The sequence below is a fragment of the Eleutherodactylus coqui genome, chromosome 3 (genome assembly GCF_035609145.1).
Source record: "Eleutherodactylus coqui strain aEleCoq1 chromosome 3, aEleCoq1.hap1, whole genome shotgun sequence".
Classification (NCBI taxonomy): Eukaryota; Metazoa; Chordata; class Amphibia; order Anura; family Eleutherodactylidae; genus Eleutherodactylus; species Eleutherodactylus coqui.
The window spans coordinates 202,914,345-202,941,026 of NC_089839.1; the positions used below are offsets into that span (position 1 = coordinate 202,914,345).

The 26,682-nt window shown below is 46.5% G+C and overlaps 2 protein-coding genes across 2 annotated transcripts in view; one reads left to right on the forward strand and one right to left on the reverse strand.

Annotated features, from left to right (window-relative positions):
• Positions 1-1,893: 1,893 nt before the first annotated feature.
• Positions 1,894-26,682, forward strand: part of P4HTM (prolyl 4-hydroxylase, transmembrane) — a 72,579-nt gene continuing 47,790 nt past the window's right edge. Inside the window, exons 1-2 of the mRNA XM_066596814.1 lie at positions 1,894-2,223; positions 10,868-10,949. Of these exons, the coding sequence (XP_066452911.1) occupies positions 1,912-2,223; positions 10,868-10,949 (394 nt within the window). The 5' untranslated portion in view covers positions 1,894-1,911. The remainder of the gene's footprint in view (positions 2,224-10,867; positions 10,950-26,682) is intronic.
• LOC136619674 (secreted frizzled-related protein 5-like) lies at positions 15,964-25,333 on the reverse strand. The gene is made up of 4 exons (XM_066594437.1): positions 25,053-25,333; positions 22,956-23,119; positions 21,510-21,599; positions 15,964-16,280 (listed from the first exon to the last, which is right to left on the reverse strand). Exons 1-4 carry the CDS (start codon positions 25,283-25,285, stop codon positions 15,964-15,966), a joined length of 804 nt encoding a protein of 267 aa, XP_066450534.1. The 5' UTR covers positions 25,286-25,333.

The window sequence follows — 26,682 nt, forward strand, 5'->3', positions numbered from 1 at the left end:
GACGGTCACTCTTGTTGGTTGGCACCAGCTTTCCTAGAATCCTGAATGGCAAATCAGCCTAGTTATTCCAAGAGGATGAGCTACTGAATAAAGGTGCGAGGGAGTAGCACCCAAGGCTCTTGGGCAAAACTCCCATCATTCAGAACCTGGACAGTACAAGTCCTATTACCTTGCATGAAAACAGGACATGAGATCCAACTATCACAACATATGAATGAACCCAATGACTATAATGGGTTAATATAACACAGCTGGCTCTGACAGGCGCCAGGAACTGCCATGATCAACTGTTTAGGTGCTGGGGTCAAAGCTGACTGTGTAGAGGCAGTCAGTGGGTGGGGGTGCGCTTATAGAGGATGCTGATAGACTAGCATAGCAGACTGAAACATACTTAACCCTTTCCAATCCACTGTCTGACGACTGAAGACATTCTGATTTGTCTGTACAGCTCTGATGTTGGAAGATGCCCGTCAGGGTTCTCACTGTATATTGCCAGCCTCTCTGCTGTCGGAGCCTATCCAACGTGTCACCTCATGCAGTACTGGCTTTAGCCAGCATATAGCACCGTTGTATAACTGCAGGAAAAGAGTAAGCCATCTAGGAAAATCAGAATACAAATTGGATTGGAAAGGGTTAAAAATAAAAAGAGCAAGAATAGAACAAACGTTCACAGAGTGCTATTGATGGAAAGATGAGAGTTATGATGATAGCTAAATCCTCAGCATTTCGGGGGTCCTTGAAGGAGATGAGTTTGACCCCACACCCCTGGCCGCTAAGCACTAAGGCGGGGGTACGACAAATTTGCTTGTGCATATATAGACGCATGAGCTGGCTGAGGTGACCTCTACCGTGTTTCCCCAAAAATAAGACAGTGTCTTATATTAAATTTTTGTTCAAAAAGGTTTAACTTTTTTACATGTATAGCTGCATGGACACTATTTAAATTGACTTTTTTAAATTAACTGAGTAGGGCTTATATTTTAAGCATCCTCAAAAAACCTGAAAGACCATTTTGCATCCTCAAAAATTCTGGAAAATCATGCTATGTCTTATTTTCAGGGAAACAGGGTAGGTGATGGTGCACTTCAGGGTCATCCCCCCCTAACAGCACTGTGGGGGGCCCCATTATCAGAGTGAACTATAACCCCCAGCATGCCCAGGCAGCTGCTGTAGTTTTCTGCACAGACTGCATTCCACAAGGTAATGGTTCCAGTCACATGAGTTTTACTGCAAGTTGGCGCGGTTTTGTAGGTAAAACTGCCGTTCGCCTTCAAAACTGCATAACCATTCAAAAACTTGCATTTTGCGATAAATCTACATGTTGGTGCACTTTTTGCGCTCGCTGTAAAAATGCCACCTGTGGGATCAGCCGGCGTCCACCGCTTCCCGCTCTCCATATATTTTGGTGTAGAAGGGCCGTCTATCTAATAGCAGCCCCCCTGAGAACAAACTGTACTGGTGGTCTCTGGACGTCCCAGTCCGACGCGGCCCACAGAATACAGTTATCGTCTCATTTCCGCCGCAGCATGGCCGCCGTACAGACAAGAGCTCCTCCAAAAATGGCGCAAATGTTATTTTTTGTTTTTACATTTCACTCCATTTGGACATTTTTCACTATAGCTGGGTTCGCTTGAAAATACATTAAAAAACCCTCGTGTTGTGACGTCATCGGGGAAAAAAGGACTGATTTTTTTTAAATGTGGGGTGGAGAAAAAAAATGGAAAAAGTAACCCAAAATAAAAATAAATAAATAAAATAACGAAAACAACACCGCACGAGCCCCGGCAGCACACTGCACCGCACCCGCCGCTCTCTGCGGTGACGTCAGGGCTCCGCCTGCAGGTGTCGCTGTCAGGTACACGCGCGGTCTCCATGGTGACGGCGCGGCCCCGGCTGCTCCAGTCGGTCGGGATGGAGGCGGCCGGAGCGCCGGAGAGCTCCGAGGAGCCGCCGGTCAGGGACAGGCTGGCCGGGATGCAGAAGGGGAACAGCGTGTGCTCCCGCTCCTACTTCGTGGTGGTCATGGTGTTCGTGCACGTCTACATCCTCAATGTCATCGCGCTGCTGCTCTACGTCTACTACAGCAACGGCGGCCAGAACGACGCGGACACTGCGGGGGGACCGACAGCCGCCACCACCGCGGCCCCGGAGCACAGAGCCCACCACCGCCAGGAGGACACTGGCGGCCCCCACAGCTACCTGCCCCGGCTGGAGGGCATCAAGGTGAGTGACAGTCCGCGGGTCATGTGACCTCTGCAGCAATTACGGTGTCGGGGGGCACGTGAGAGCAGAATCACATGGTAGTGCTCGGGGTCATGTGACCTTTTGCGGCAAGGTGTTCGGGGTCATGTGACCTAACGTGCTATACGGCGTTAATACAGGTGAAGGGGAAGAGCTATCTACAACAGTAACCAATCAGATTGTAGCTTCTGTTTACTATGGAGATTTTATGGACAATGAAAGCAGCCACCTCATTGGTTGCTATTGGAGACCACCGCATTCTAATGGCAATCATTTTGCTAAATGCTTTGATTTAAAGGGGATTTTTCTACTAAAGGCATTTATACCCTGTTCACAGAATATCCACCGGAGGGGGCTAACCAGCACATCCAAATGCCGCAGGTGAACAGAGGGGCGGAGTACATGCTCAACCGCCACGCCATTCACTTCTATGGGATGGAGGGAGATTGTCTGAGGGCCCTTTAACATGGGGCGACTGTTGAGCGAAGAAGTGATGACCCAACGGGGGCACAATTAATAATAGGGCCATTAAGGCCATATGTATATGGCCGATAACCAGTTGCGCCAAAGATCCTTGGGCGCAAATCGCATCACGCAGACACCGCGTGTGCAATACACCATACGTGGCAAGGCCAATTCTAGTGTGAGGCAGTCCCTGAAGGGCGGTATTACAGGATGCAGAGAGGCGTGGATTATCTTTAAAGGGGCGTGGCCTGTCATAAACATTAGCAGCGGCACGCTGCGCACGCAGCCACGTTTTCCCCTCCTTTCGCTGCTCAATAGTTGGTTGTTCCGGATAATTTCTGTTTCTACACAGGAATGATCATCGCTCCGTGAACCAGTAATCGTGCCGCTCGCCTCCGTCCACCGTAAACAGGCCGTCGTTCACAGATGGATGACTGCCTGATTACACGGCCGATTGTCGCTTGATTTCTATGCCTGCGCAATCCTAACGACGATCAATAAACGAATTATCATTCAGCATTTGGAATGTGCAGTCTGAATGATTCATTCTGTACAAGAGGGCCTTAAAGGGGTTGGACCACAATTATGAGTTACCCCCCTCCCCAGCATAGGGGAGACCTTGCTGATCATGGGGGTCTCACTGCTGAGACCACTGCCAATCTCACGAACAAGACTCCTGTGTCCTGCTGTACTGTCGCCGCAGGGATCGGTCCCCCGTGCCCACGCAGTGACATCACTGCGAATGGCTGAGTCGGGATCAGCGCTTCATTCATTTCAATGCCACTCATGGAAAATTCCTAGTGGCACCTGGGCCCCCCATTCTTGAGATTGGCTGTGGTGTAAGCAGTGGGACCCCCTGTCCTGTGGAGGGGATAACGTGCAATTGAGATCCATCAATCTTCCCCCATCCCATAGAAGTGAATGGAGCAGCGGTCCAGCACGGACGCTGCCGCGGCAGTCAGCGTGGACAGTCTTGGAATTGCTGGCAGCCTCAGCAGTCGGACCGGCAGCGATCACACATTTAACCCCTATCTTGTGGATAACTTGCTGATGTGATTGACAAGCATTGCTCATGTGAGCAGCGCTGGCCAATCAGAGCAACTTGTAGTGTTGTAGACTACTGATGTACCTCCAGTGCTCAGTAAGCATCAGGTAGTCAGAGAATCACTGCCACCATGTTGGTTTGCCTGGGACTGGGGGGGTCACTTTAAATTTGATGGGAAGTAAAACTGAATAATATTTTCCCATTTTGCCCCTTCTCCGACAGAACAACGAGCCCTGGTATATCCTCATTATATGGGCATACCTCACAGTATTTAAAGGGGCAGTCTAGGGACAAAAATGAAAGAGGTCGCCCGGTTACTAGACAACATCCCTTTAATAGAGCAGACTGCAGTAAAATAATAAGTAGAGCTATACTTACCCCACTGCCGGCAGGATCCAGCGCTGTTGTCCCGCTGTGGTCCTGGTGTTACAGCTGATGTCACTAGAAGTCAGGTGACTATTGCAACCAATCAGCATCTGCAGCATCACCACTTATTCTCCTGGCATCTGGGCTCACATCCTGAGTGCCAGGAGTTCAGAATTGGACGCTGCAGCCGCCACTTGGCTTCCGGTGACATCAGCTGTCATACCAGGACCACAGCGGGACTACAGCACTGGATCCCAGCAGCGGAGGAGGGGTAAGCATAGCTCTATTTAAGGGATGTTGTCTGGTAACTGGACAACCCCTTTAAGTTGAAATCTCAGTGCTGCCTAAAAACATCTCTTCTCAGCGGATGCCCCGCAGCTCCTGTGCCAGCCCCCTGCTGCACTTTTATCTATGCTCAAGCGATTGCCCCATCACATGTGATCACTGCAGCCAATTACAGCAGTCTGTAATGCAGGATCGGCCAATAAGTGGCTGCAGCAGTCACATGTCCCTGTGACATCATCACTGGAGCAGCAAGAACAGTGCAGCGGGGCACTGGGCACCGTGGGAACAGGAGCTGCGGGGCATACACCTTAATACACCTTAATTATAAACACGTGGTAGTCCCACCGAACGTTTAAACCCAGCATAGGCGGTCGCCGCACGCAGGCTGAAAGTAACGCAAATGTTGTTTCACAGCTTGTCCACAGGAATATATATTTGTCTGGCGTTTCGTTCGAGCTCTCGTATTTTATCTGGAAGGCAAATTCCTCGTGAATCCCCGCCTCTAAAATCCACGTCTGTTTGGCGTGTTTTTGTGGCACGGATCCGTATGCAGAATTTGCCTTGTCAATGGGCAGCAGCACGTGGAATTTGGATGTGGAAAATCTAATTTCTATGTATTTTTGCATCAAGATGTGTCCCTTCTTGTTACAGAAATGCACAGAACGCGTCTTAAGGCTCGCGCGAGAATAGAACGGGCAGATGTGCGGTCTACTGCACGGCGTACGGGTAGTGTCCGCGTGATGTGAGGCACGCTTGAGAATGTCAGGTGCCACTCACTGAATGTACCCTCAGGGCTCACTCACACGGGCATATGTGCCCTGCGTATTTTTCACACGTACATGCGTATTTACTGCTTTTTAAAAAAATCGCCATAGCGAATTACGCATCGGAGTAGGACACGCAGGTGGGAGCGGTCCAACAGTGTGCAGCCTTCAATGGGGAAAAATTGAGGGGCTTCCTCCTCAAACGTGCAGGGACCATTAGGCCGGCTCACATGGGCGTAAGCGCATCTAAGATGCGCAATTTTTTTTCGCACGGACTAAATGCACGCACAGAGTACACGCATGTGAACAAACCCATTGATATCAATGGATTCCATTCACTACTAATTAGACACGTAGAATTTGCGCACGTAATAAGCAGCACAAATTCACCTGTGTAAATATGCCCCAGGCCTGGTTCACACATGTAGGCGCATTTTCCGTGAGCATTTGCACAGTGTTTTTGCACGCTTGACTTTGCGTATTTGCGAGCAGTTTGGCCCTTTTCTTGCGCACGCTTATCTGCGCACAGAAAAAAAAGCTTAATCATGGTCAATGGGCAATTAATTTCAATTAGTTTCATATGTGCTATTTTTGTGTGTGACACGCACGAAAATGGAACATTACGTGTTTTGGGTTTTTTTTGCGTGCAAAATTTGCTTTTGTAAACAAACCCATTGAAATCAACAAGCTCTATTCACTGCGGGTTAAGTGTGCGCGCAAATACACGCCCGTATGAATAAACCATTAGATTCCGGAAATATGTGCACCCCTGGGTGTTACCGTAGCTTATATCATGGCGCCCCATATGTATCCAAGCAGTGTTATGTCTCATGCAGAGGGCGTGCAGCCGCTCGCCTCTACCGGAGCACATACCGCCACGCTGCCCCTCGTTAATGTATCGTCAGGGGATGAGGCAGCTGCTACCACCGCACCAGTGTGCGCTCCCCGCTTACAAGCTCCAGTAACCACAGGGCTCCGCGGGTATTCTTAGCCTGACCTATTTTTGATAATAAATTGTTATTTATTGCGTCTCACATCTGTGCCGACTTTGCAGAGCTTTCTCCAAGCGCTCGTCCAGGTTCTCTCTCTTTTTTTTTTTATTGTAAGATCTCAGCTTGCTGTCAATGGATGGAAATGTGTTTAGTTTTTTTTTGTTTGTTTCCACCCACTGACTTTATATAGATGTGATACTCCCAGCTGAGGTTTTGTACAAGTTGTGTTCATTGTAGCCAACTCTCTATGAGCTCAGCTAATCAGCGTCATAGATTTCTGGTAGTTTTGTTACAGTGTGTCAGAGCAGGTAAATTCTGCAGGCTTTATGCCTAGAGCACTCATCAAACTCTCAAGGCCTGTGGCTCGGGCTAAATCCGGCCCACCACCTTATGTGGACCGTGAGGTCCGGACGCAGAAGGACCGGCTCTACACTTTCCCCGGAGGATACTGCCAACGCTTGGCATAGGGGGCGACGCCAGCACAGGGACCGGGTGCCATCTAAGTTCTGGCCCACACCTCCATACTGCTCTGTTCAGGAACTGACAGGTGGTGGCACAGCTCTGCCAGCCCTACCCAGGCACCTTAGCCACCCTCCAAGGTGGAAGATTGGCGCTAAAGAGGTGGAAGGGGAGAAACCCCATCATAGTGCATAAGGCTCCACAGCCGTGGTAAGGAGTAGTTCCATTTAGGGCTCATTCACACGGGCAGTTCTGGTCCGTGAACTACGCAGTGAATACGCATATACTAATGGGTAATTTTGGTTCAAAATGGGTGCATGCTGTGATTTTTTTTTTTTTTCACGTGTGTAAAATACACATATTTGAATACTCCAATGCAAATAAATGGTGTTTAAGCTGTCCGTATTAAGCGCATAAAACTGGGCGCAAATGCGCCCTTTGAAGGCAGCCATGATGCCGATGTGGCACCTGGTGAAAATGAGTTGGACACCCCTGGTCTAGAGGATTGTCTATGGATGGCTTTACACGGGCCAACTATTGGTCAAAAGATCGCTCAACTAGCGATTTTCAGAAATGGGTGTCCTGTGTAAACAACGGGCAGACAGCGAGAAATCGCTCATTATTCACTTTGTTTCAGCTCCCAGAAATAAAGTGACTAATGGCGCAGGCCAACGTATGTACCCTGCGCATTTTTTGCACACGTAATACTCAGTGCTAAAATCCCATTGATTTACATTAGACTATTCAGACCTGTGTTTCTCACACACGCATAAAAAACGCAACCTATCATATTTTGGCGCATATTACACATCTTATCATAATGTGGTGCAGTGAGTACTTCCCGATCAGTGTAAATAGATAGTTATTCATCTATGAACGACTGCCTGCACGCAGTGAATGAAGGCCGGAAGAGATCTTTGTTGCTCTTCATCTTCATTTTGCCAGTGATTGCCAGGCTGCACCTACATGATCATTAACGCCGCTCATGTGATCGCGCCATAAGTTATAGTTGAAGGAAGCTATCAGATGAGATATATTAGGTCTAAACACGTTTTTAGTCTCTAGATAGAATAGAATGTTGTCATTCATTGACAGCAAGCAGAGATCTTGAAAATGGCGATGAACTGAAACACAAAGAGGGAAATTTATACCATTTTACACCAGATTCTGGCATTAAAAAAACCACTAAATTTTGCGCAAAAATGTTTGACTGCTACGCCAATCTACACCACTTTTCTGTGGAGGTGTGGCTTGTCAGGAGTGGATCTCGCCACCTCGGACCGACAAACCTATACAGTATCAGAAATCTACGCCAGATCGTACCTGGCATACAGTTCTGTGTAGGCGCACGGAGGAGCTTAGATGGGACTAATATATGAAGAGGCGGTCTAAGTAATTCTCCACAAAGTATAGAAGAAAGTTGTAGAACTTTAGAATACCCTATGACTAAGTTTTGATTTACAGTGACCCAGCGATCCCAGGGACAAAGCTTGTCGTAGGGGTGGGGTAATATTACCTGCGGCCTTCTGTTAGGCTGGGCTTACATGACAGTGTTGGTATAACGCATTCCGCTCACAGGTTTTGCGCGTCATGTTGCCGTTCACTCAAATTGTGTGAAAAACAATGTCATTGCGTACTTGGGACGAGCCGTCTGATGCAGATGGCCGACCGTCTATTCCAGCGATAATCGTTCCTGTGCTTTTAGGGCCCTTTTAGACGGGCCAATAAATCGTTCAGTGAGAATGTGAATGATTATTGTCCGGTCTACATACATGCCCCGAATGAACAACCAATGAGGATTTGTTTGCTTATCATTCATATTCTGCATGCAGGAAAATGAATGACGGTTCGGAGGTGGAGCAGGCAAGGGATTGTTCCAGGTGCTTGCCTCCATTCACTGTAAATGTAGATGAGTGACTGCTTGCTTACATGGCCGATCCGTCATTCAGGCTTATGCATGCAGAAACTGAACAAGAAGCGAAGGAGTTCAAGGGTATGTTCACAAGTAGCGGTAATCTGCAGCATTTCTGCATCAAAAGCCGCGTCACAATCTGCACTGCTGCTGATTTCAGCTGGCACATAACGCTCCTCTCACCTCTGAAGACTGGGCGCTGCCAGCACCGAGGGCGCAGCGCACAACTGTCACTTGGCAGCCGCTACTGAATGCCGTTGCTGTCGGTCAGGTGATGCAGAAGTGGGCTGCCTGTCACTGGGAATAAGTTTACTTCCGGAACAGCTGGCGGTCAGGAGCGGCTGCCAAGTGACAGTGCGCTTTTGGTACTGGCGGCTCTCCGTATTTAGAGGTGAGAGATTTTCATGCAACGGTGTAGATTTTTAAGCGGTTGTTTTAATGTGAAAATTTTATGAATTTTTGACACAGATTTTCCGCTGTTGAAATTCCACAGCATTTCGGCTATATGTGAACGGACCGTAATAACATTTCTGCAAGATTTGCACGTAATAACTTTAATCGCATTCCGACGGAGAAGAACGCCAGGGAACGCTGCGATCAGTGATCACATGCTGCGTAATCCTGGTATTATCCCGTCACCATGGCAGTTCTATACTTGTAGTCTCACCAGGCCTGGATCGCCGGTCTCTGAACAGTTACTAATTCGCTTCAAGGAATGTGGCTTCACCTTTAGCGACCCCAGATATGACACGGCCCCCCCTCCCCCCACCCCTCCATCAGCGCGCATGTAGGACCGCATACAGACAGCCTCCCCTTTACATCTACAACCCCACATCAATACCCGGAGCGGCCAACAATCACCCAGCAAGCAATGCATAAAATAGCAATTTAAGGGGTTCACACGGGCGTGATTCTCATCCGTGTGCTGTCCATGAGTTGAATGGACTGCGCAATGACTCTCCACGGATCCATTGCAGACAATGGGGCTATCAGACATGACTTTTTTTTTTAACACGGACTGGTGGGCTACATTAATAAATAAATCGCTGTATGTTCTATTCTGGTCCAATTTCTTGGAGGGCGTTCGTCCATTCAAGTGATTGGGTGCACAAAAAAAATGGCGCAAACACAGATTGACATCTATGCGCACTCCAATTTTTACAGATTGTTACTAAGCGAGGCAGGCAAAAAAAAACCTGGGCCGCCTTTCATTTTTTTTATGTACGAAAAAACGTAAGACACACCAAAGTAAAAAAAAAACGGACACCCTGCAGCGCACACACACACACGCATGCAATGCGGATATACACATGGATTAAAATCCGTCAATCACATTCGGAGACACTCGTGAAAAAAAGACCTTAGGCCTAATTCACAGGGGCGTGTTTGTGCTCCGTGTTGTGCGCGTGATACAGAGAGCTTAAACCCCATTGATTTGCATCGAGATGTGTTTTTCCTGCACGTATTTACGGGTGTGAAAAATATCTATTTTTCTATTTTAGTCTATATAATGGACCAAAATTGTCCATAATATCAATAGGATCCTGTGTATTTACTGCCTATTTATGCGTGAGGGCAAGAGAAATCAATGCGTGCAAAAAAAACGAGTCCTTGGACAGTCCCTTCTTGTTTAGGCTCCACATTGTTAAAAGTCAATTTTGGGAATACCCCTTTATCACCGATCTACAGTCTGATCAGTGACTGTCTCACCTCTGAGACCCCACCGATCCAAAATAGTGGATTTTCCCCTTTCCTCCTCACTGTGGGCTCATTGCACCATGCAGTAATGTGTAGACTGAATGGAGTGGCAGTTGAGCATGCACTGTGCCACTCCATTCATCTTCAATGGGTCTGCTGGAGATAGTCGGGCACTTGTACTCCTGTATTTCCATCAGTCCTATTTAATTGAATGGAGCAGCACTGCACATGCTGAGGGGGAAATATTTTGGGAATACCCCTTTAGGTTGATACAAGGTGCTGTCAGCTATCAGCTGTAATCTGCAGGGAGTCTTGGCAGTAAGTGTTCAGTTGTCCTGCAGCACTCCCAATGGAGAAATGCAGTATTACACCATTCTCATTGAAATCAATGGGGTGTCCATCAAATACTTGGATGTGTCGGCTCCTCCAGAGTGAGAGATGCTCTTTCCACTGTGGCTTGTATGTGAGGGACCCAAGACCCTGCTTCCAACTAATTCAGGACTCCTCAATGAGCCGTTATTAGAGAGTTGTGAATAAGCTCCAGGGCTGGACATGACAAGTCATATGTATGCCGTTCAGGGTCTACATGACAACCCTACAGCGTAACCCTATGATTGTACTGACCGTTCCTCTCTTTTAGGTCGGCTACAAACAGAAGATTGAACTAGTCAACAACAAGATGCATGACATGAAAACGCTGAGCCTAAAGCCCCTTCTGTTTGGTAAGAGCTTCGCCCCCCGTGCCAGAGGCTGCTGGTATTAGTATGGGTGATGTCGCCTTTCAAGCTGTTGTGCGGGAATTTAATCGTCTTAATGCCTCCTGCAGCCTGTCATTTTATTAATGTGAGTGGGGGATGGGGGGGGGCGATAGAAATGAGCAGCAGGTCTAATCACGTCTGCATAGGGGTCACCGACTCCGCTGTGCAGTAATCCGCTCTATCCCGCAGGACTGACGACACTTGTTCCTACTTGTGTATTACATCCGCTCCCCGGTGTGGGGCCATTCCCTGATACACGGGCCTCTTTGTAAAACCATCATAGGGTATCCGGGAGACTCCCAGAAAAGGGGAGATCTCCTTGAAGAGCGGCAAATCTCCCCAGTGTCCCTCATGCTCACATCTCCCCGTTCCTGCGCTTCCTTCTGCTCCTGGGCGCTGCAGGCATTGTTCTGACCCCGAGCGGAATCAGGATATTGTCTGCAGCGACGCCCGGAGAGGAGGGCAACACAGGAGCGGGAAATGGGGAGTATGTGAATACCTTGACTCAGGTCCGGAAATGGTTAGTTTGGGCTCTGGTCTGGGGTTTGTGAACAGGGGTCTGGAAACAAGTGGGAGGTTTCTGCGGTCTGTTCTGAGTACGCCATCTTTGTCACCAAATAATAGTACCCAAGGTAAATGAGGGTATGGTTAGGGGCATGGCTTATGATGTATGTTTTACCTCCATATCTTCAATGTGCCATTAGTAATTGCACCCCTCTGAGTGACCCCAATAGTAATAGTGCTCCCTTTACCCCCTTTAATGGCCAAGTGATAACCGTGCTCCCTTAAGTGACCCCAGCAGTAATAGTTTCCCACCCTATAGTGGACCCAGCAGTAATAGTGCCTCCTCTTGGTGCCCTCCCCACCCCTGAACCTCCGGACACGCAGCAACCCTGTCATCAAGCGCTATAATGCACAGTTAAGCTCCGGTTGGGATGCCGCTGCAGATAAGCCCTGAGTCCTCCTCCCAGCGTCTGCCTTCCTACACATACTGGACGCAGCGCAGACGCTGGGAGGAGGATCCTCACTTAGTGCTGCAGTGGCATCCTTTCCCGACCAGAGCATGGCAGTGAATCCCAGCTCTTGATGGCAGGGTTGCTGCTCATACCAGGTCAGTGGTTTTTACTGGTTGTATTAATGGACCATAAAATATTAAATACCAGTACCGACATGTAGAGTAAATTACCAGTTGGGCTGATGGCTCACAGCAGGTGGCAACCCCATTTCTGAAGGGGGTATTTTTTTAAGAAGTCTGCATGTGGGGTTTGTAAATGGGTAGCTAGTTCTGGGGTCTGCATTTTCTAGAGTGTCTGTTCTGGGGTTTGTATTTAGTGGGTCTGGTGTCTATACATGGTAGGAGGTCTGGTCAGGGGTCCCTAAACAGGGGAATCTGTTCCGAGGTCTCTAAAGAGAGGAGAAGGCTTAAAGAACCATTTAGACCCAACGATTCTCGCTCAAAATTCACGTCTTTTGAGCGAGAATCGTTGGGTCTAAATGCACAGACATCGTGCAGTTTTGGTGCAGAAGTCGTTCCTCACTCAATTCTAGTTTTCTTGAATTGAGCAATGAACTCTTATCAGCGGTGCAGGCTGTTATCACAGTCAGCAGCGCTGATAAGATTCTTTCAGCTCGCGTCCTGCTGGTAGTTCACAGCAAAACGCGAGCTGTATTCGCGGAGAACAATACAGCTGTTTGCTTATGCAAAACAGCTGTATTGTTCGCCAAGCAATAGTGGCTGTGTCCCGCTCCATAGCATAGCTACTTGGCTACTATAGACTATGCAAAGATGATTGCTCAAAACTGGCACTCAAAATGTCATTTGAGCGACTTTTGAACGATCGTCTGTCAGTGTAAATGGGTTCTAAGCCCCAATGTCCTCGGGCAGTTTTGATTTGCCAAGTCCGCGCGTGAGATCCGCAAATCAATGGGCGGCATGGGGAAGCATTGGGCATCCGCACTTCATTTAACACCTGCGGATTTGTTTTTATTTGATTTGCAGATGCCACGCATGGATAATAAATTGCAGCATGCTCCATTTTACTGCGAATCACGTGCGGATGTGCTCCATTTATCTGCATGGGAGCTTACAATCCTCAAATACATTTGCGGATTCACTGCGAATTCGAAGGTTTAAGTCAATTACGAAGGTGGGGAAAAGGCTTGGAGGTGGGGTTCTGAATTTCTTTTTTGAGCGGATGATCCGCAGTGCATCCACATACACCCACGCGGAAAAACCCTTACATGCGCGATCTCCCCGCAAATGGTTTCCGCAGGTTTCCCGCTGCAGAAAGATGGGGTTGCGGATGATCCGCAGTGCGTCTGCGTACATCTGTACGGAAAAAAAAAACGCAATCCGCAATCTCCCGCAAGCAAAAAAAATTTCGATTTATTGATGACTCGCAATGCATCTGCTGTGGAAATCTGCATGAAAGATCCGCGCGTATCGTGGACATAGGGCCTTAGTGCTGGGGTCTGTATTTTTTAGGAGTCTGGACTGGGGTCTGTATGTTGCTATTCGTCCTTTTTGAGATCTCCCTGATGTCCCTTCTAAGGTGTTGACAAGTAAGTGCACCATATGCATTGGGCCCCTGTTGTTATTTCCCCCTATACAGGGGCCCCACCTCTTAGGGTATCGCTGTTCTAGTGAATGAAGAGCACACTTAACCTTTATTCCAGCCACACTTGTATTGCTCTCCATTACAGCAGGTCATCCCACATATATACATCACTGTTTAGCGTCCTTCCGGATCCATAGCCGTCATAATGTATTCTGCTGAGGCTATGCCACCACACTGTCCAGCCGTGATGCACAGCGGTAGATGATGCAATCCTGCTTTGCTAGAGGGTCAGCCCGCTGTAACCTTGGGTAGGTACTTCAGTAACAATCACAGGGAACCCAACGCATCTTCAGGTTATTAAAACGTTTTTCCAGTTTTATGTTTACAGGGGTATTCAAGGACTTTTTTCCTATTGATGACAGATGGGCTCCTTTTTGGCCGTCCAAGGTGGACGCAGCAATTTTCTAAATGGCTAATGCACACTGCTGTTTGATTGGCCAGTGTTGATCACGTGAGCAGTTCTGGCCAGTCAGAAATCAGGTATAGTGCATTGGTTGTCTAATACTACCAATGCACTGTGGGGATTAGGTAGTCTGAAGATTGGTTCCCAAAAGCAAATAAATCCGTGCGAGTGATCCTGGACTGAACAGGCCCAGCTGATCTTCGAAGGAACATTCGCTGCTGCAGCCTCTTGCCGGTTGGTCCTTTGATGAAGCACTCAGTGCTGCGGCCTCTCATAGCAGTGAGTGCATTTATGTGCATTCAGTGGACTCCGCAAGCAATGGATGTGCATTGGAGAGGTGTTGAGACTTCATATGTACACCCGCCAAAGAACGTTGCGCCTCCGAACTAGTCGACAAATTATTTTTTAGCCTGTGCTCCCAACAATTCATTCAATGATCATGAAATTCGCCAAGTAGACAACAATCGCTGGGTCTAAAAGCACACAGGCAACAGTCATTCGGACGCTTTAGCGACTGTTTCAGATGACTATTCAGACAATAATGGCCCCGTGTAATGCCAGCCGTACTCTATGGGGAAAAAGATGGCACAAGTTTTCAAAAAAATTGTGTTCGCTCACATAAAAAAAATTACCGTAATTTCACCAAATATTTTTCTGTGACAGTTAATATTATGGAACAAAAGTCTCTGTGTATCCGCAGCCTCAAAGGACGCTTCCCCAAAATAAAAATCACCAGAATATTACGTCTTTTTTTCACACTTTTTTAGTTCTATCAGTTCTAAGGAATGCCGGGTGACCATCGCTGCAGCACACACTGGGGTTCACCCATCTCTTCCAGAATGGCTACACCTGCTCAGAGTGTGGGGGAGAAATGTATCACTGCGTAAGTGGATGTTCCACTCAGGAAAGCCGGTTGATCATACCTGTCGACAATCTTTGTTGTCACCCAGCTTTCCTAGGATCTGATATACACTATCCTAGCAAAATGAATAGGACATGTGAGCAAGAATCAAAAGTAGTATTTATTTCTATATGATAATACTTAGTGGGCTCTTTTGGCCCTAATGACATCAGATACTTTCTGTGGCATACTTTCTACTAAGCTCTGATACGCTTTAGCTGGTATTTCCCTCCATTCATCATGTCTGGCGAGTTCTCACTAAGATGATGAATCAGCCGGTCTACAATGGTGCAAGGAACGTCGTCATTGGACTGTTGAACAATAGAAGAATGTTTTGTGGATTGACGAACCACGCTACTCCATCTTCACATTAGATAGACGTACCTGGGTATGCAGGAAACCTGGGGAACCATGACTTCTACGTGAGTGGGTTATGCTAACCGTTAAGTACAGTGGAGGTTCCGTTATGGTCTGGGGATGTTTTACGTGGCACGGTCTCGGTCTGTTGGTTGTAGTGACAAGAACCATGAACACGGAGGTGTACCCTGACATCCTAGACAATAATGTGCTGCCGACCATGTGGCAATACTCTGGCAATGGTCAGCCATACTTCCAACAAGACAACGTGCCTTGTCAGAAATCCAATGCTGTTTTACATTGGTTTGAGGATATGGATGTTCCATGATTGGGCTGGCTGCACAGAGTCCCCTACTGAACATCTATGGGATGAACTGGAACATTGCGTCAGGAAATATGAACTGCATCCATCTTCTTTGAGAGAACTCAACAGATGTTTACAGGATGGATGAAGGGAAATACAAGCTGAAGTGTATTAGATGTTAGTAGAAAGTACGCCATGGAGAGTATCTGATGTCATTAGGCCAAAGGAGCCCCACTAAGTATTAACATGTGGAAAAAAATAGTACTTTCTTATTCCTGCTCAGGGGTCCAATTATTTTTGGTCGGATAGTGTACGACAGAATTGGATTTCCTGGTGGTTTGCTGATTTTTAGAGGTTCTCTTCTGCACATTTATTTGACTCAACTTCATGAAGTCTTACAATCTGCATTTATGGTGCTTCCATCTCTTTACAGCAAAGTGCAGATTCTTGTTCCTCTTCTGCCAGGCATAGGCGTTGTGCACTGCTATCCTGTCTTCTTGCACATCCCCGCTGATGATATAAGTGCCTGTCCGGGTCCCACGCATAATGTTCTGCACACATGTAGCATCCAGGTCCAGCCACTGCTGAAGTCTGGGGAAGATGTCAGCTCTAGATAGCGGGCCATGCTTTAAGATATCCACCCTGGAATCCATGTCAAAGTCCGATACTGAGCTGGAAGTCAGGTTCCTCTTAGTGATGCGAACTTTGGCAGCTGCAAAGAGATGAAATAAAAGATCAGTAGAAATCCTTGGGTCGTTCTGTTCGTTCACACTGCCATCATTAGAAGGGTTGTCTGGGACTTTACTATTGATGACCTATTGTCAGGATAGGCCATCAGTAGTTGAGCAGTGGGGATCAGCTGCTCGAGATCAGCCGGTCAATAAGGATAGAACTGTAAGCGGACAGCTCTGTCCATAGTGCAGCGGACGGGTTGGTGTTACTGGCGCAGCTTTCATTGACTTCAATACAGTACCAACGCAGGCCACTGCACTATGGGCAGAGCTGTCTGCTTTTGGCTCTGTCACGGTCTCTCACAAAAGGATAGTGGAAGCATCCAGGGCGTAGTGCAAAAACATATACTTTATTCCTCCAAAAACATGCTACGTTTCGACCCTCATGGGGTCTTTATCAAGCATAAGGCATAAACGCCTTATGCTTGATAAAGACCCCATGAGGGTCGAAACGTAGCATGTTTTTGGAGGAATAAAGTATATGTTTTTGCACTATGCCCTGGATGCTGCGACTATCCTTTTGTGAGAGACCGTGATATAATTTGGGGGGTCCCTGGAGGCTCTGACCCCCACACTGCTGGCGTGCATCCGTTGGACTTATTAGTCCCCTTTCTTTGCTTGGTTTGAAGAATCCTGAGGTGTGCTGTGGGTTAAACCTGAGTGGATTGCTTTTGGCTCTGTCCCCAATGACAGCTGGCCTGATATCAGCAGGTATCTCGAGTGGCAGACCTTCACCAGTCAACTATTGATGACATATCCCGAGGATACATCATCTATAGTAAAGTCCTGGACAGCCTCTTTAATTTCATTATTCAGCTCCGTCCTAGGAGTCTAACAATGGTAAAACCAAAAGTGCCGATTTGGTACATACCGGACCGGGATGAACTACGTTGACTATAAAGGGTCCATCCGCATTCAGCTGTATTCCGTCCTGGATCTTACCTCTGCAACGGAGGCTTTGAACTGAACCCCCAATGAAGATGTGAGCAAAGCCTTAGGCCTTTCTCACACAGGCGCTCTTTATCGCGCTTAACTCGGCGTTTTGAACACCGCATTAATCGCAGTGTAACGCTCCCATTGAAATCAATGGGGCCTCACAGACATGCAATCGAACGTGGCGCTGGACAGCGCTTTCCAGCGCCGTGATTTTTGAGCGGAGTCTCCTCTATATTTGTGTGTTTAGCGCACCTCATCACCCATCACAATGTTGGGGTGCCCTAAAAGACGCTGCGGCCGAAAGTGAAAGTAAAATCGCTCTGTTACTCCCTGTCCGCAGATAACGCTTTTGTCTATGCTATCTGGTTCAGTGTCTACCATCAAAAAAAGATGGCGGAGGAGATGGACTGTCAGGAGAAGTTTACATGCATCTGGAGTCCCTGGATACATTTCCAGAGATCCCTAGAATGTTGGAGATTGATTGAAAACTCACAGGCAGTTGTGTAGGATCCGTACATTGTTGATGGAGTAGTGATAACTTTTTAAGGCCGTAGTTTCATATCTCCCCATCTATTGTGTGCAAGGCATGTGGTTGAGGGTTTTGTGGTTTTTTTTTCTTTTCTCCTGACTGTTAGGATATTTTAATTTGGGTAGTTGTACTAATGGCCCATTTACACGCAAAGATGATCGCTCAAAAATCGTTCAAAAGATAGAGAAAATGACAGTTTGAGCGATCATTTTGCATAAGCTGCTAATGGGCACTAATGACAGCAGGTGATCCGTTCTCTGCATACAGTTCCTTTGTTCTGTCATGGGGCTGCAAGCTGAATACAATGCAATCAGCGCTTGCTGTGGAGAACACAGCATGCAGTCCCTGCTATCAGCTCTCCAGCTGAACGATGGATTTTATGCTCACCTAAAAATCATCGTTCAGCCGAACAGTGAAAGATGGGAGCATTTACACACAACGATTATCGCTCAAACAATGGCTTTTGAGCGAATCTTGATCTATAATCATTGCGTGTAAATGGGGCTTTAGAGCTATGATGCATAGGAAAATTCAAAGTTGGGTACAGATGAGTACAATTTTCAGTTCATTTAATGGAGTTTAATACTGTTGGAGATTTAGCAGTCTAAAGCCCCATTTACACGTCATGACGGTCAGGCATGTAGTTGCTCTCGTGCTGTTACACAGGAGCGAGTATCTCTGGCTTTCTGACAGAGTGGCCAGCAGGGGGGCAGGGCGGCTGGAGGAGATTTCTCTCCTCACTCTTCCCCTCCCCTCTATATTCACATAACATAGTGGCTGTTCACTACTGAACGGCTGCTGTTTACAAGACTGAACGATCATCATTTATAATTTTAAGCTGCATAAAATCCTGAATGAGGATCTTCAGTGTAAATAGCAGCCGTTCAGTACTGAACGGCCGCTATGTTATGTGAATGGAGAGGGGCGGGGGAGAGCGAGGAGAGAAATCTCCAGCCGCCCTGCTGCAAGCCAATGATACTGGCTCCTGTGCAACAGCACAGGAGCGAGTACATGCGGGGACGAGTGTCGGGCATCGTCACCCCGACAGTCGTCCTGTGTAAATGAGGCTTTATTCGGAATTTATCACCTCTGGTATCTAAATACTAGATTGGGCTCTGACGTAATATATGTTAAATGACGGTGATATGTTAAATGATAGATATTTGAAATATTGATTGTCCGAAAAACTGGCTATTTCTGGTTTTGTTAAAAACAAAAATTGTTTCCAATAAAAATTGATCAAGCAAAATTGACAGGTTATTGGTATCCCTATGAAAAGGTAATGTGCTGCCAAACTTGAACCTCCTTAAAGACCTTACACCAAGGGGGTGGTAGTATTCTAATAGACAGTGGAGGTCTGTGTGTACAAAACAGATATGACTACTACCCAACTGGATACGGCATACTTCCCTGGATGACTATTTCAGCCGAGCCTTGTGTCTTTATATGGTCCTAGAGCCAGTGTTAGCGGCTTGTCATTTACTTTTATGAAGGGGTAACTTCAGCCAGTTATCCCTTAAATATATGCGGATCGCCTCCACAGCAGTCACTTATATGCAGCAGTGTGGCTTTCCAAGACATTTACTCCTTGGAAGAACAAGTTGCGCTGAACTGCCAAGACCTTTTATGGGGTTGAACTTTAAGCAAACTGTTTAAAAAGTTCCCATTAACATCTGAGAAATGTTCTGAGATCAGCTCACCTGTTGTTGGCAGCGCAAGTCGCAAAAAACACAACACTTCGAAGGAGCGGATGATACCCATCACATATAGCAAAGTAAATGTGCCTGGAGGGTCTTCGCATCATAGATGGGTGGCATCATCAGTCTCTCCCAAGGGAGACATTATTTTTTATCATTCTAGGTAACACCTTTAATTAAGCACACAAGTCCAACCTATTACATACACAGAATGGTTCCTTTAATAGAGATCCCCATCTGGTAGCTTGTTGGATGTTCCATGGCCTTCAGAATAGTTAGCCTTAGAGAGTATACTTGCTCATCTCTAATTCAGACCTTTCCAAGAATCCATAGAATAACTATTAAATAAATGTCCCAGCTTATGTGACTTGATGTGTCGTACGTGGATGATGAAACTACTGGAAGGTGATGGTGTCATTAAATATAACAATATGAAAGATGTAGGGAATATATGAGTTAATTGAAATTGTTCCTGATAATGCTGATTGGCTGAGAGCTGCTAACAGGCACCACCCCTCACATCCTCCAAAGTCTCCCATCTGTACTATTGTATCTTTAAAGGGTCCTCTTTCGTCCCTGCATTCTCAGAGAATCTCTTCTGCACCCCCAACATCCTCTTTTGTGCCTTCACATCTTCAAAGGGTCCTCTCCGTGCCCCCACATCCTCATAGGCTGCCCTTTGTACCTACACATCTTCAGAGTCCCTTCTGTGCCATCACATTCTCAAAGTGTCCAATTTGTGCCCCCTTATCTTTGAAGGTTCCTCTTTCTCCCCCCACTACCTCAAAGGGTCACCTCTGTTCTCTCACATCCTTGCCTTTTTCACCCCACTCCCCCACCTCTCCAGTCCACACCTCTCTGGGGCTCATCAGGATAGCACATCCACATGACCTCTAGGTCCTGATTGCTTCAGTGAATCACAGGCCTCAGCCATACCAACACTGAGGGAGAGGATTGGCTGCTGCAATGACTTGATTGTGCTACCTGGAAGTGAGCAGGGGACCGGAGCGGTACAAGATAAGAGCTGCGGGGGGAGTAAAAAAGTTGAGAACAGGCTGTTTTTCTTTTTCGATTGCCTGCATAAAAGGAGGCATTATTGAGTGGGGGTATTATCACTTGGGGGCTTGTAGAAACAATCTTACTGTGAGTGGGTAACTAATGACTTGGCGCAAAAGGGGCGTGACCTAATGTAAAAAAGAATGCAAGGCCACAATGATTGTCATTCTCTTGATTGTTCAAAACCTGAGAGGTATGACACTTTTTAATAGTATCTTATCTTTACTGGTGCTTTTGTAATGGCCCTTTTACACACAACAATGATTGCTCAAAATTCCCCCAAAAGCCATCTTTTGAGCGATAATCGTTGCCTGTAAATGTGTGCCCATCGTGCAATTTTCGTTCATCGCTGAGTTCAGCTCATCTTAAAATCAGTCGCCCCTAATAAGAGGGACCGCACGCTGAGTTCTCCACGGGCAGCGCTGATAACATTCTTTCAGCAGCTGTCCCACTGGAGAACAATAGCCATGTATTTAGAGAACAGACCACCCGCTGTTCTCTAAATACATGCAAATGAAGCTAGTTAGCCCATTAGTAGCTAATGCAAAATTATCCCTCAAAACTGTCAATTTCTGACAAATTTTGCGTGATTATCTGTGTTCGTAAATGTACCTCAACACTAGTATCATCCATTGACCTAAAGGGGTTGTAATCAGTAGAAATCAGCAAGTGTTCAATTTTCCTACAGAGCGACCACAGGAGAAATAATATATTGCATGCTGTACATTGAAATCAGTGGACTGTCTATGTAATGCAAGTCCTCCAGAGTGAGAGACAATATTTTCAGCTTCTCCTCTGAATATTAGATGAGGGTCCTAAATGGGACCTCCCACCCCCTCCGCCCTTAAAGAAAAAAAAAATGCATTTGAAGGATTGGTTGATTGTCATTTCTTCCATGATGGTGACATTAATACCGGCTTCACTTCCCCATTAAGTGCCAGTAGCACTTAGAGGCAGCTGTGTACTGAGGTGTGCATTATGTCACTACTTACTGAAATCATTAGCGCAGAATGTATCCAGGATCTCCTTGGCAGAGCTGGCATCATCAAGTTCACAGTCCCTGCAGCTGGCACGGGGCACCGCTGTAAGAAATGAGAGTAACTTTAGTACATCTATATATAGTATTGTAACAGTCAGCAGTGGTTTTACATTTCTTCTTACTAAGTGGAGAAAAATCTTTTTGCTTAATGGAAACTATCAACAAGCAGGTTAATTGCTGCTGACAGCTCATATTATAGCTTTATTGTTATGTTAAAGGATCTATAATAATCTAAGAAAGGGATGTAATAGTCAGTGAACATTGGAGGCAAATCTAGATTGGACAAGGCCTATTGTACCAATGACAGTTACCTCATTTCTACCTACTCCATAGATCAAGGAAAAAAAATGAATTATTGATGACTCTTAGCAGCTCTGGAGTATAATGCAGGATGTAACTCAGGATCAGTACAGGATAAGTAATGTATGTACACAGTAACTCCACCAGCAGAATAGTGAGTGCAGCTCTGGAGTATAATACAGGATGTAACTCAGGAGCAGTACAGGATAAGTAATGTATGTACACAGTGACTCCACCAGCAGAATAGTGAGTGCAGCTCTGGAATACAGGATGTAACCCAGGATCAGTACAGGATAAGTAATGTATGTACACAGTGACTCCACCAGCAGAATAGTGAGCGCAGCTCTGGAGTATAATACAGGATGTAACTCAGGAGCAGTACAGGATAAGTAATGTATGTACACAGTGACTCCGCCAGCAGAATAGTGAGTGCAGCTCTGGAGTATAATACAGGATGTAACTCAGGATCAGTTCAGGATAAGTAATGTATGTACACAGTGACTCCACCAGCAGAATAGTGAGCGCAGCTTTGGAGTATAATACAGGATGTAACTCAGGAGCAGTACAGGATAAGTAATGTATGTACACAGTGACTCCACCAGCAGAATAGTGATTACAGCTTTGAAGGATAATACATGATCCTACTCAGGATCAGTACAGAATAAGTAATGTATGTACACAGTGACTCCACCAGCAGAATAGGGAATGCAGCTCTGCAGTATAATACGGGATGTAACCCAGGACCAGTACAGGATAAGTAATGTATGTACACAGTGACTCCCCAGCAGAATAGTGAGTACAGCTCTGGGGTATAATAGAGGATATAACTCAGGATCAGTACAGGATAAGTAATGTATGTACACAGTGACTCCACCAGCAGAATAGTGAGTGCAGCTCTGGAGTATAATACAGGATGCAACTCAGAATCAGTACGGGATAAGTAATGTATGTACACAGAGACTCCACCAGCAGAATAGGGAGTGCAGCTCTGCAGTATAATACGGGATGTAAGCCAGGACCAGTACAGGATAAGTAATGTATGTACACAGTGACTCCCCAGCAGAATAGTGAGTACAGCTCTGTATCAGATATCACTTACTCCTTCCGCTTGTGTTATTGGTAATTGTGGAGATGCACATCCCATGATCAATAGGAAACTGATCACACTTCAGTATCTCTGGCCACGGGTACCCGTAGCACGCCATGATGGGGGCACAGCTGTTCCTTACCGCCTCGCACAGACTTCGGCACGGCTTTATAATCCTGTCGCTGAAGAAACAAGGATTTCATTATTAATGATGAAAATGATATTTCAAGAACATTTCCTTCCACCTAAAATCAGTACAAGTCTCTGAGTCGTCGTCTCCTGCTACATTCTAATCTCTTTCTGTTTTCGAGAAAGCTGGATTATGAGCAGTATGGCCGCCATATGTAGTGTGATATATGGCTACACATCTAGGCGGATTGGCTTTTCAGGACTCTAGGATAGATGGGTGATGACCTCTTTGGTAGCTACACTGGCAGCCATCTTGCTTTCCATCCGGCTTTTCCTAGAGACAGATCTAGCTCAGATACATATACCATAATATGACATCAGCTGTGATAATCCCTAATAAGCGGCCGCTGGGCTCTGGCGGTAGGTGGCCCTAATTCTGTTGTCAACTTGTATGATTCATTGAAACAAAGAACAGGAGACTCGGCTTTGCCCAAAGACACCGAGTGACGCACGGAGGGTCAGTCAGCTGTAATTCAAAGAGACATCCAACAATACCGAAACCACTAATGGGAAAACACGGCTCCTAATTACCACGCGAGTGACGCAAGTATAGCATGTCCACACGTGAAAGTAATCGTCATGGCCTCCTAGTCCCTAAATTTCAATACCATTCCTCACAAAGGCATTTCCATCCTTTTAAAATACTCTGTGCTGCTGGTTTTTGTTATATGGGAAAGCTGGGGGACAACCAGTATGGCCGCTCTTACTTCCATATCGCACTTTTTCGGCATTGATCTACCGCAATAATCCGCAGCAAACTGCAAAATTCTGCCGTGGATTGGCATGAGGATCTATAAATGGATTTGGGCGCTTTCAATAGTACAAATGGTGTGCAGCTTCTGCGCACAAACCGCATCCAGAATGGACATGTCAGTCCTTTTTTTCGTGACGCGACTTTTAATATCTGTGCACGGAAAAATCCGTAACGTATGAACTATTACACTGATTCCCATTGGATACAACAGAATGTTAACTGGGTTCTCTCGTGCAGCCAGTTTTTACATGCAGATAAATTGTTTCCATTTTTCATTCACTCGATCATTCCGTTGTTCAGGGTGCTGTGTCAGAGAATACGAACGACTGAATGATCGCCGTTTACACGTATCGAGTTTAAAACAATGATTTTTTTTTATGCCTGCATAAAATGGACAACGAACAATAAAGGAATGAATTATCATTTGTTGTTTAATCGTTAAGCGGGTTTACACTGAACGGTTATTGTTCCAATTCGCGCGATACGATTTTTGAACGATAAACGTTCTGCGCAAAAGCCCTAACACAGAGGATTTTGTGGGTTTGTTACAGATTTTCTACTGTAGACGATACAGATGTACAATAGCATCGCCATCCTTGAAGGATGCTGCGCTACATCTGCAGCACAGACCGCCAGGCGCCTGAAAGCTGCACTACACTAATTGTGTAGAGCGGCCGCTGCCATTCAGTTTGGACAGTGGCCATGCCACACAAATAGCGTAACTACACTGAGTCGTGCTGAGCCACGACTCATTACTGCAAGAACCCGCTAACGCGAGGCACATCAGCGATGTCAAATCTATACATTCTGTGTGAACGTACCCCTATTGATCAGGGCAATTATACAGGGTGGCGTACTGAAAAGTAGGCGGGCACCACACTGTTACTGAAAGTCGCGTGAAATATGCATAGCTGTGAATGAACCCATTGAAATCAATGGGCTCTAATCACTGCGTATTAAAAAATAAGTATAATTACGCTCATGTGAATGAGCCTTAATAGTCTGACGCCGGGCTACTTTTCCGTCGCTGTAGTACATGCTGGCAGTGGGCAACCATATAAGATTGGCCACTTCCCCCTTCATTATTGACTCCTCTCTATGACGTCCACATGCCCTAATACATGCGGAAAGGAACTGGAAAGTAAACTTTTTTTAGGATACATTACCCTTCCAGACATATGGGTGCGAAGAGTGAGCATAGGAAGATCCTGGCATCCGGGTGGCATTCACGTGCAAGCAGTGGCAGCCAACTGGAAGATTGCTGAATCACCTCCGCCATCGTCTCGTGCTCCAGCAGGTTGGGAATCCTCATGTCTGTATATCCAATGCTGTAACATAGGGGCATGTGCCTTGGGATGGCCATGCATCGGGACGAGCTGCTCACAAAGTCCACGTACATTGCTTGAGAACCGCCGGTCAAAAAACAGAGCAGGAAGATCAGCTGCCACTTTGAGTCCTGGCATCCCGGGCATCTGGATCGCCACGTACCCATCGCCTTTATCCCTGATGAGATCCGATGCCTTGCCTGCACAAAGCCACTGAGAAATGTCTCCTTAAGTCTTGTGTGATGGTATTTTATAGGGCCGGGGACACTTCTCTTGCTAATCCTCCCTCATTAAGGTCCAGCTCACTTGGACAAGACAATGGCGCAGATCGTGTTTGCTAGTGGGCCTGATTGTTTGGTCTTGTTAGGGGGGCAGCTTAACCAGCAGGTGTTGTAATAAGGGCAGACAGGGAGGTTGAATGTTTGAACTTTCCTGCCCATGGCATTATCTCGGCCCATTATTGTACTCTTGATTGGATCTCCGCAGGAAGCCATTTGTCCACCAATCCCCCCTTTTCTCCGATGTGTGATCATTAACCATCACGTAAAATGCAACGTGTTTCCTTCTCACTGTTCTCAAGCCAAAAAACAATCATTTATTGGCCGGGAGATTAGTGAGGCCTGTTTATTTAGCTCTGGGGAGGCTCAAACAACACATGATGGGACACTGCGCTCATTACGCGGTTTCCTTTTTAAAACAATACGCCCCCTCTGCTCGCATCCATTTACAGATTGTAGGATCTTATTTACCCGGTGATCAATCAGAATGTCATTTACTGTTAAGTAAAACCTTCACAATGTCAGGGGAAAAAGAAAAAAGTCACAGTCTTCGATTAGTCCTTAAGGTACACCGCCTTTACAGCCCCCAGGAATAGTGAACCAGTTTACCTTGACATCTCAAGGCAGTTCCTGAGCCCCCAGTACAAAAATGTAACCTGGACAACTTCACGTTTTGGGTACGTTTAGCTGTATAGGATCTGCGCTGAACGGCCACTTTATTAAAGCCCCCGGCCCGCTCACGATTGGCACTTTCCTGTATGGAAATTCTTCCCGTGACCCCGGAGTGCAGCATAAAATCACGTGACAATTGTTCCGTGGATCAGTTTCAGTGTGATTCCACATTAGATGGGAAAATCCAGCGATCTGAGTGACTTCCAACGAGGCCTGGTCATCGGTGCTAGACTAGCCGGGCCAGGATTTCACTGCCAACTGCGTGGAGTTTCCTCATGTAACGAGGTGGAGAGTATACGGAGAATAGCATGATCGAGAAAAAACAACCAGCAAAAGGGGATCTTGTCAGTGGAAACAACTTGTCACCGAAAGGGGTCAGAGGAGGATGTCAGGAATGTTCTGATGAACATGTGCTGCACAGCCGAACACAACTCTGGTGCTCCAGCTAACGTATATAAGTGCACAACTTGCTGTTCCTTAGCATGAATGGGATGTAATGCCTGATGACCAGTTCTAGCGTC

Excerpts from the sequence above, each read along its gene's own strand:
- LOC136619674 (XM_066594437.1), bottom strand. The coding sequence starts at position 25,285 with ATGTACGTGGACTTTGTGAGCAGCTCGTCCCGATGCATGGCCATCCCA. Across the intron at positions 23,120-25,052 it reads GCACCCATATGTCTGGAAGG|GATTATAAAGCCGTGCCGAA; the intron begins GTAATGTATCCT and ends CTTCAGCGACAG. Across the intron at positions 16,281-21,509 it reads ATTCTGCGCTAATGATTTCA|CTGCCAAAGTTCGCATCACT; the intron begins GTAAGTAGTGAC and ends ATCTCTTTGCAG.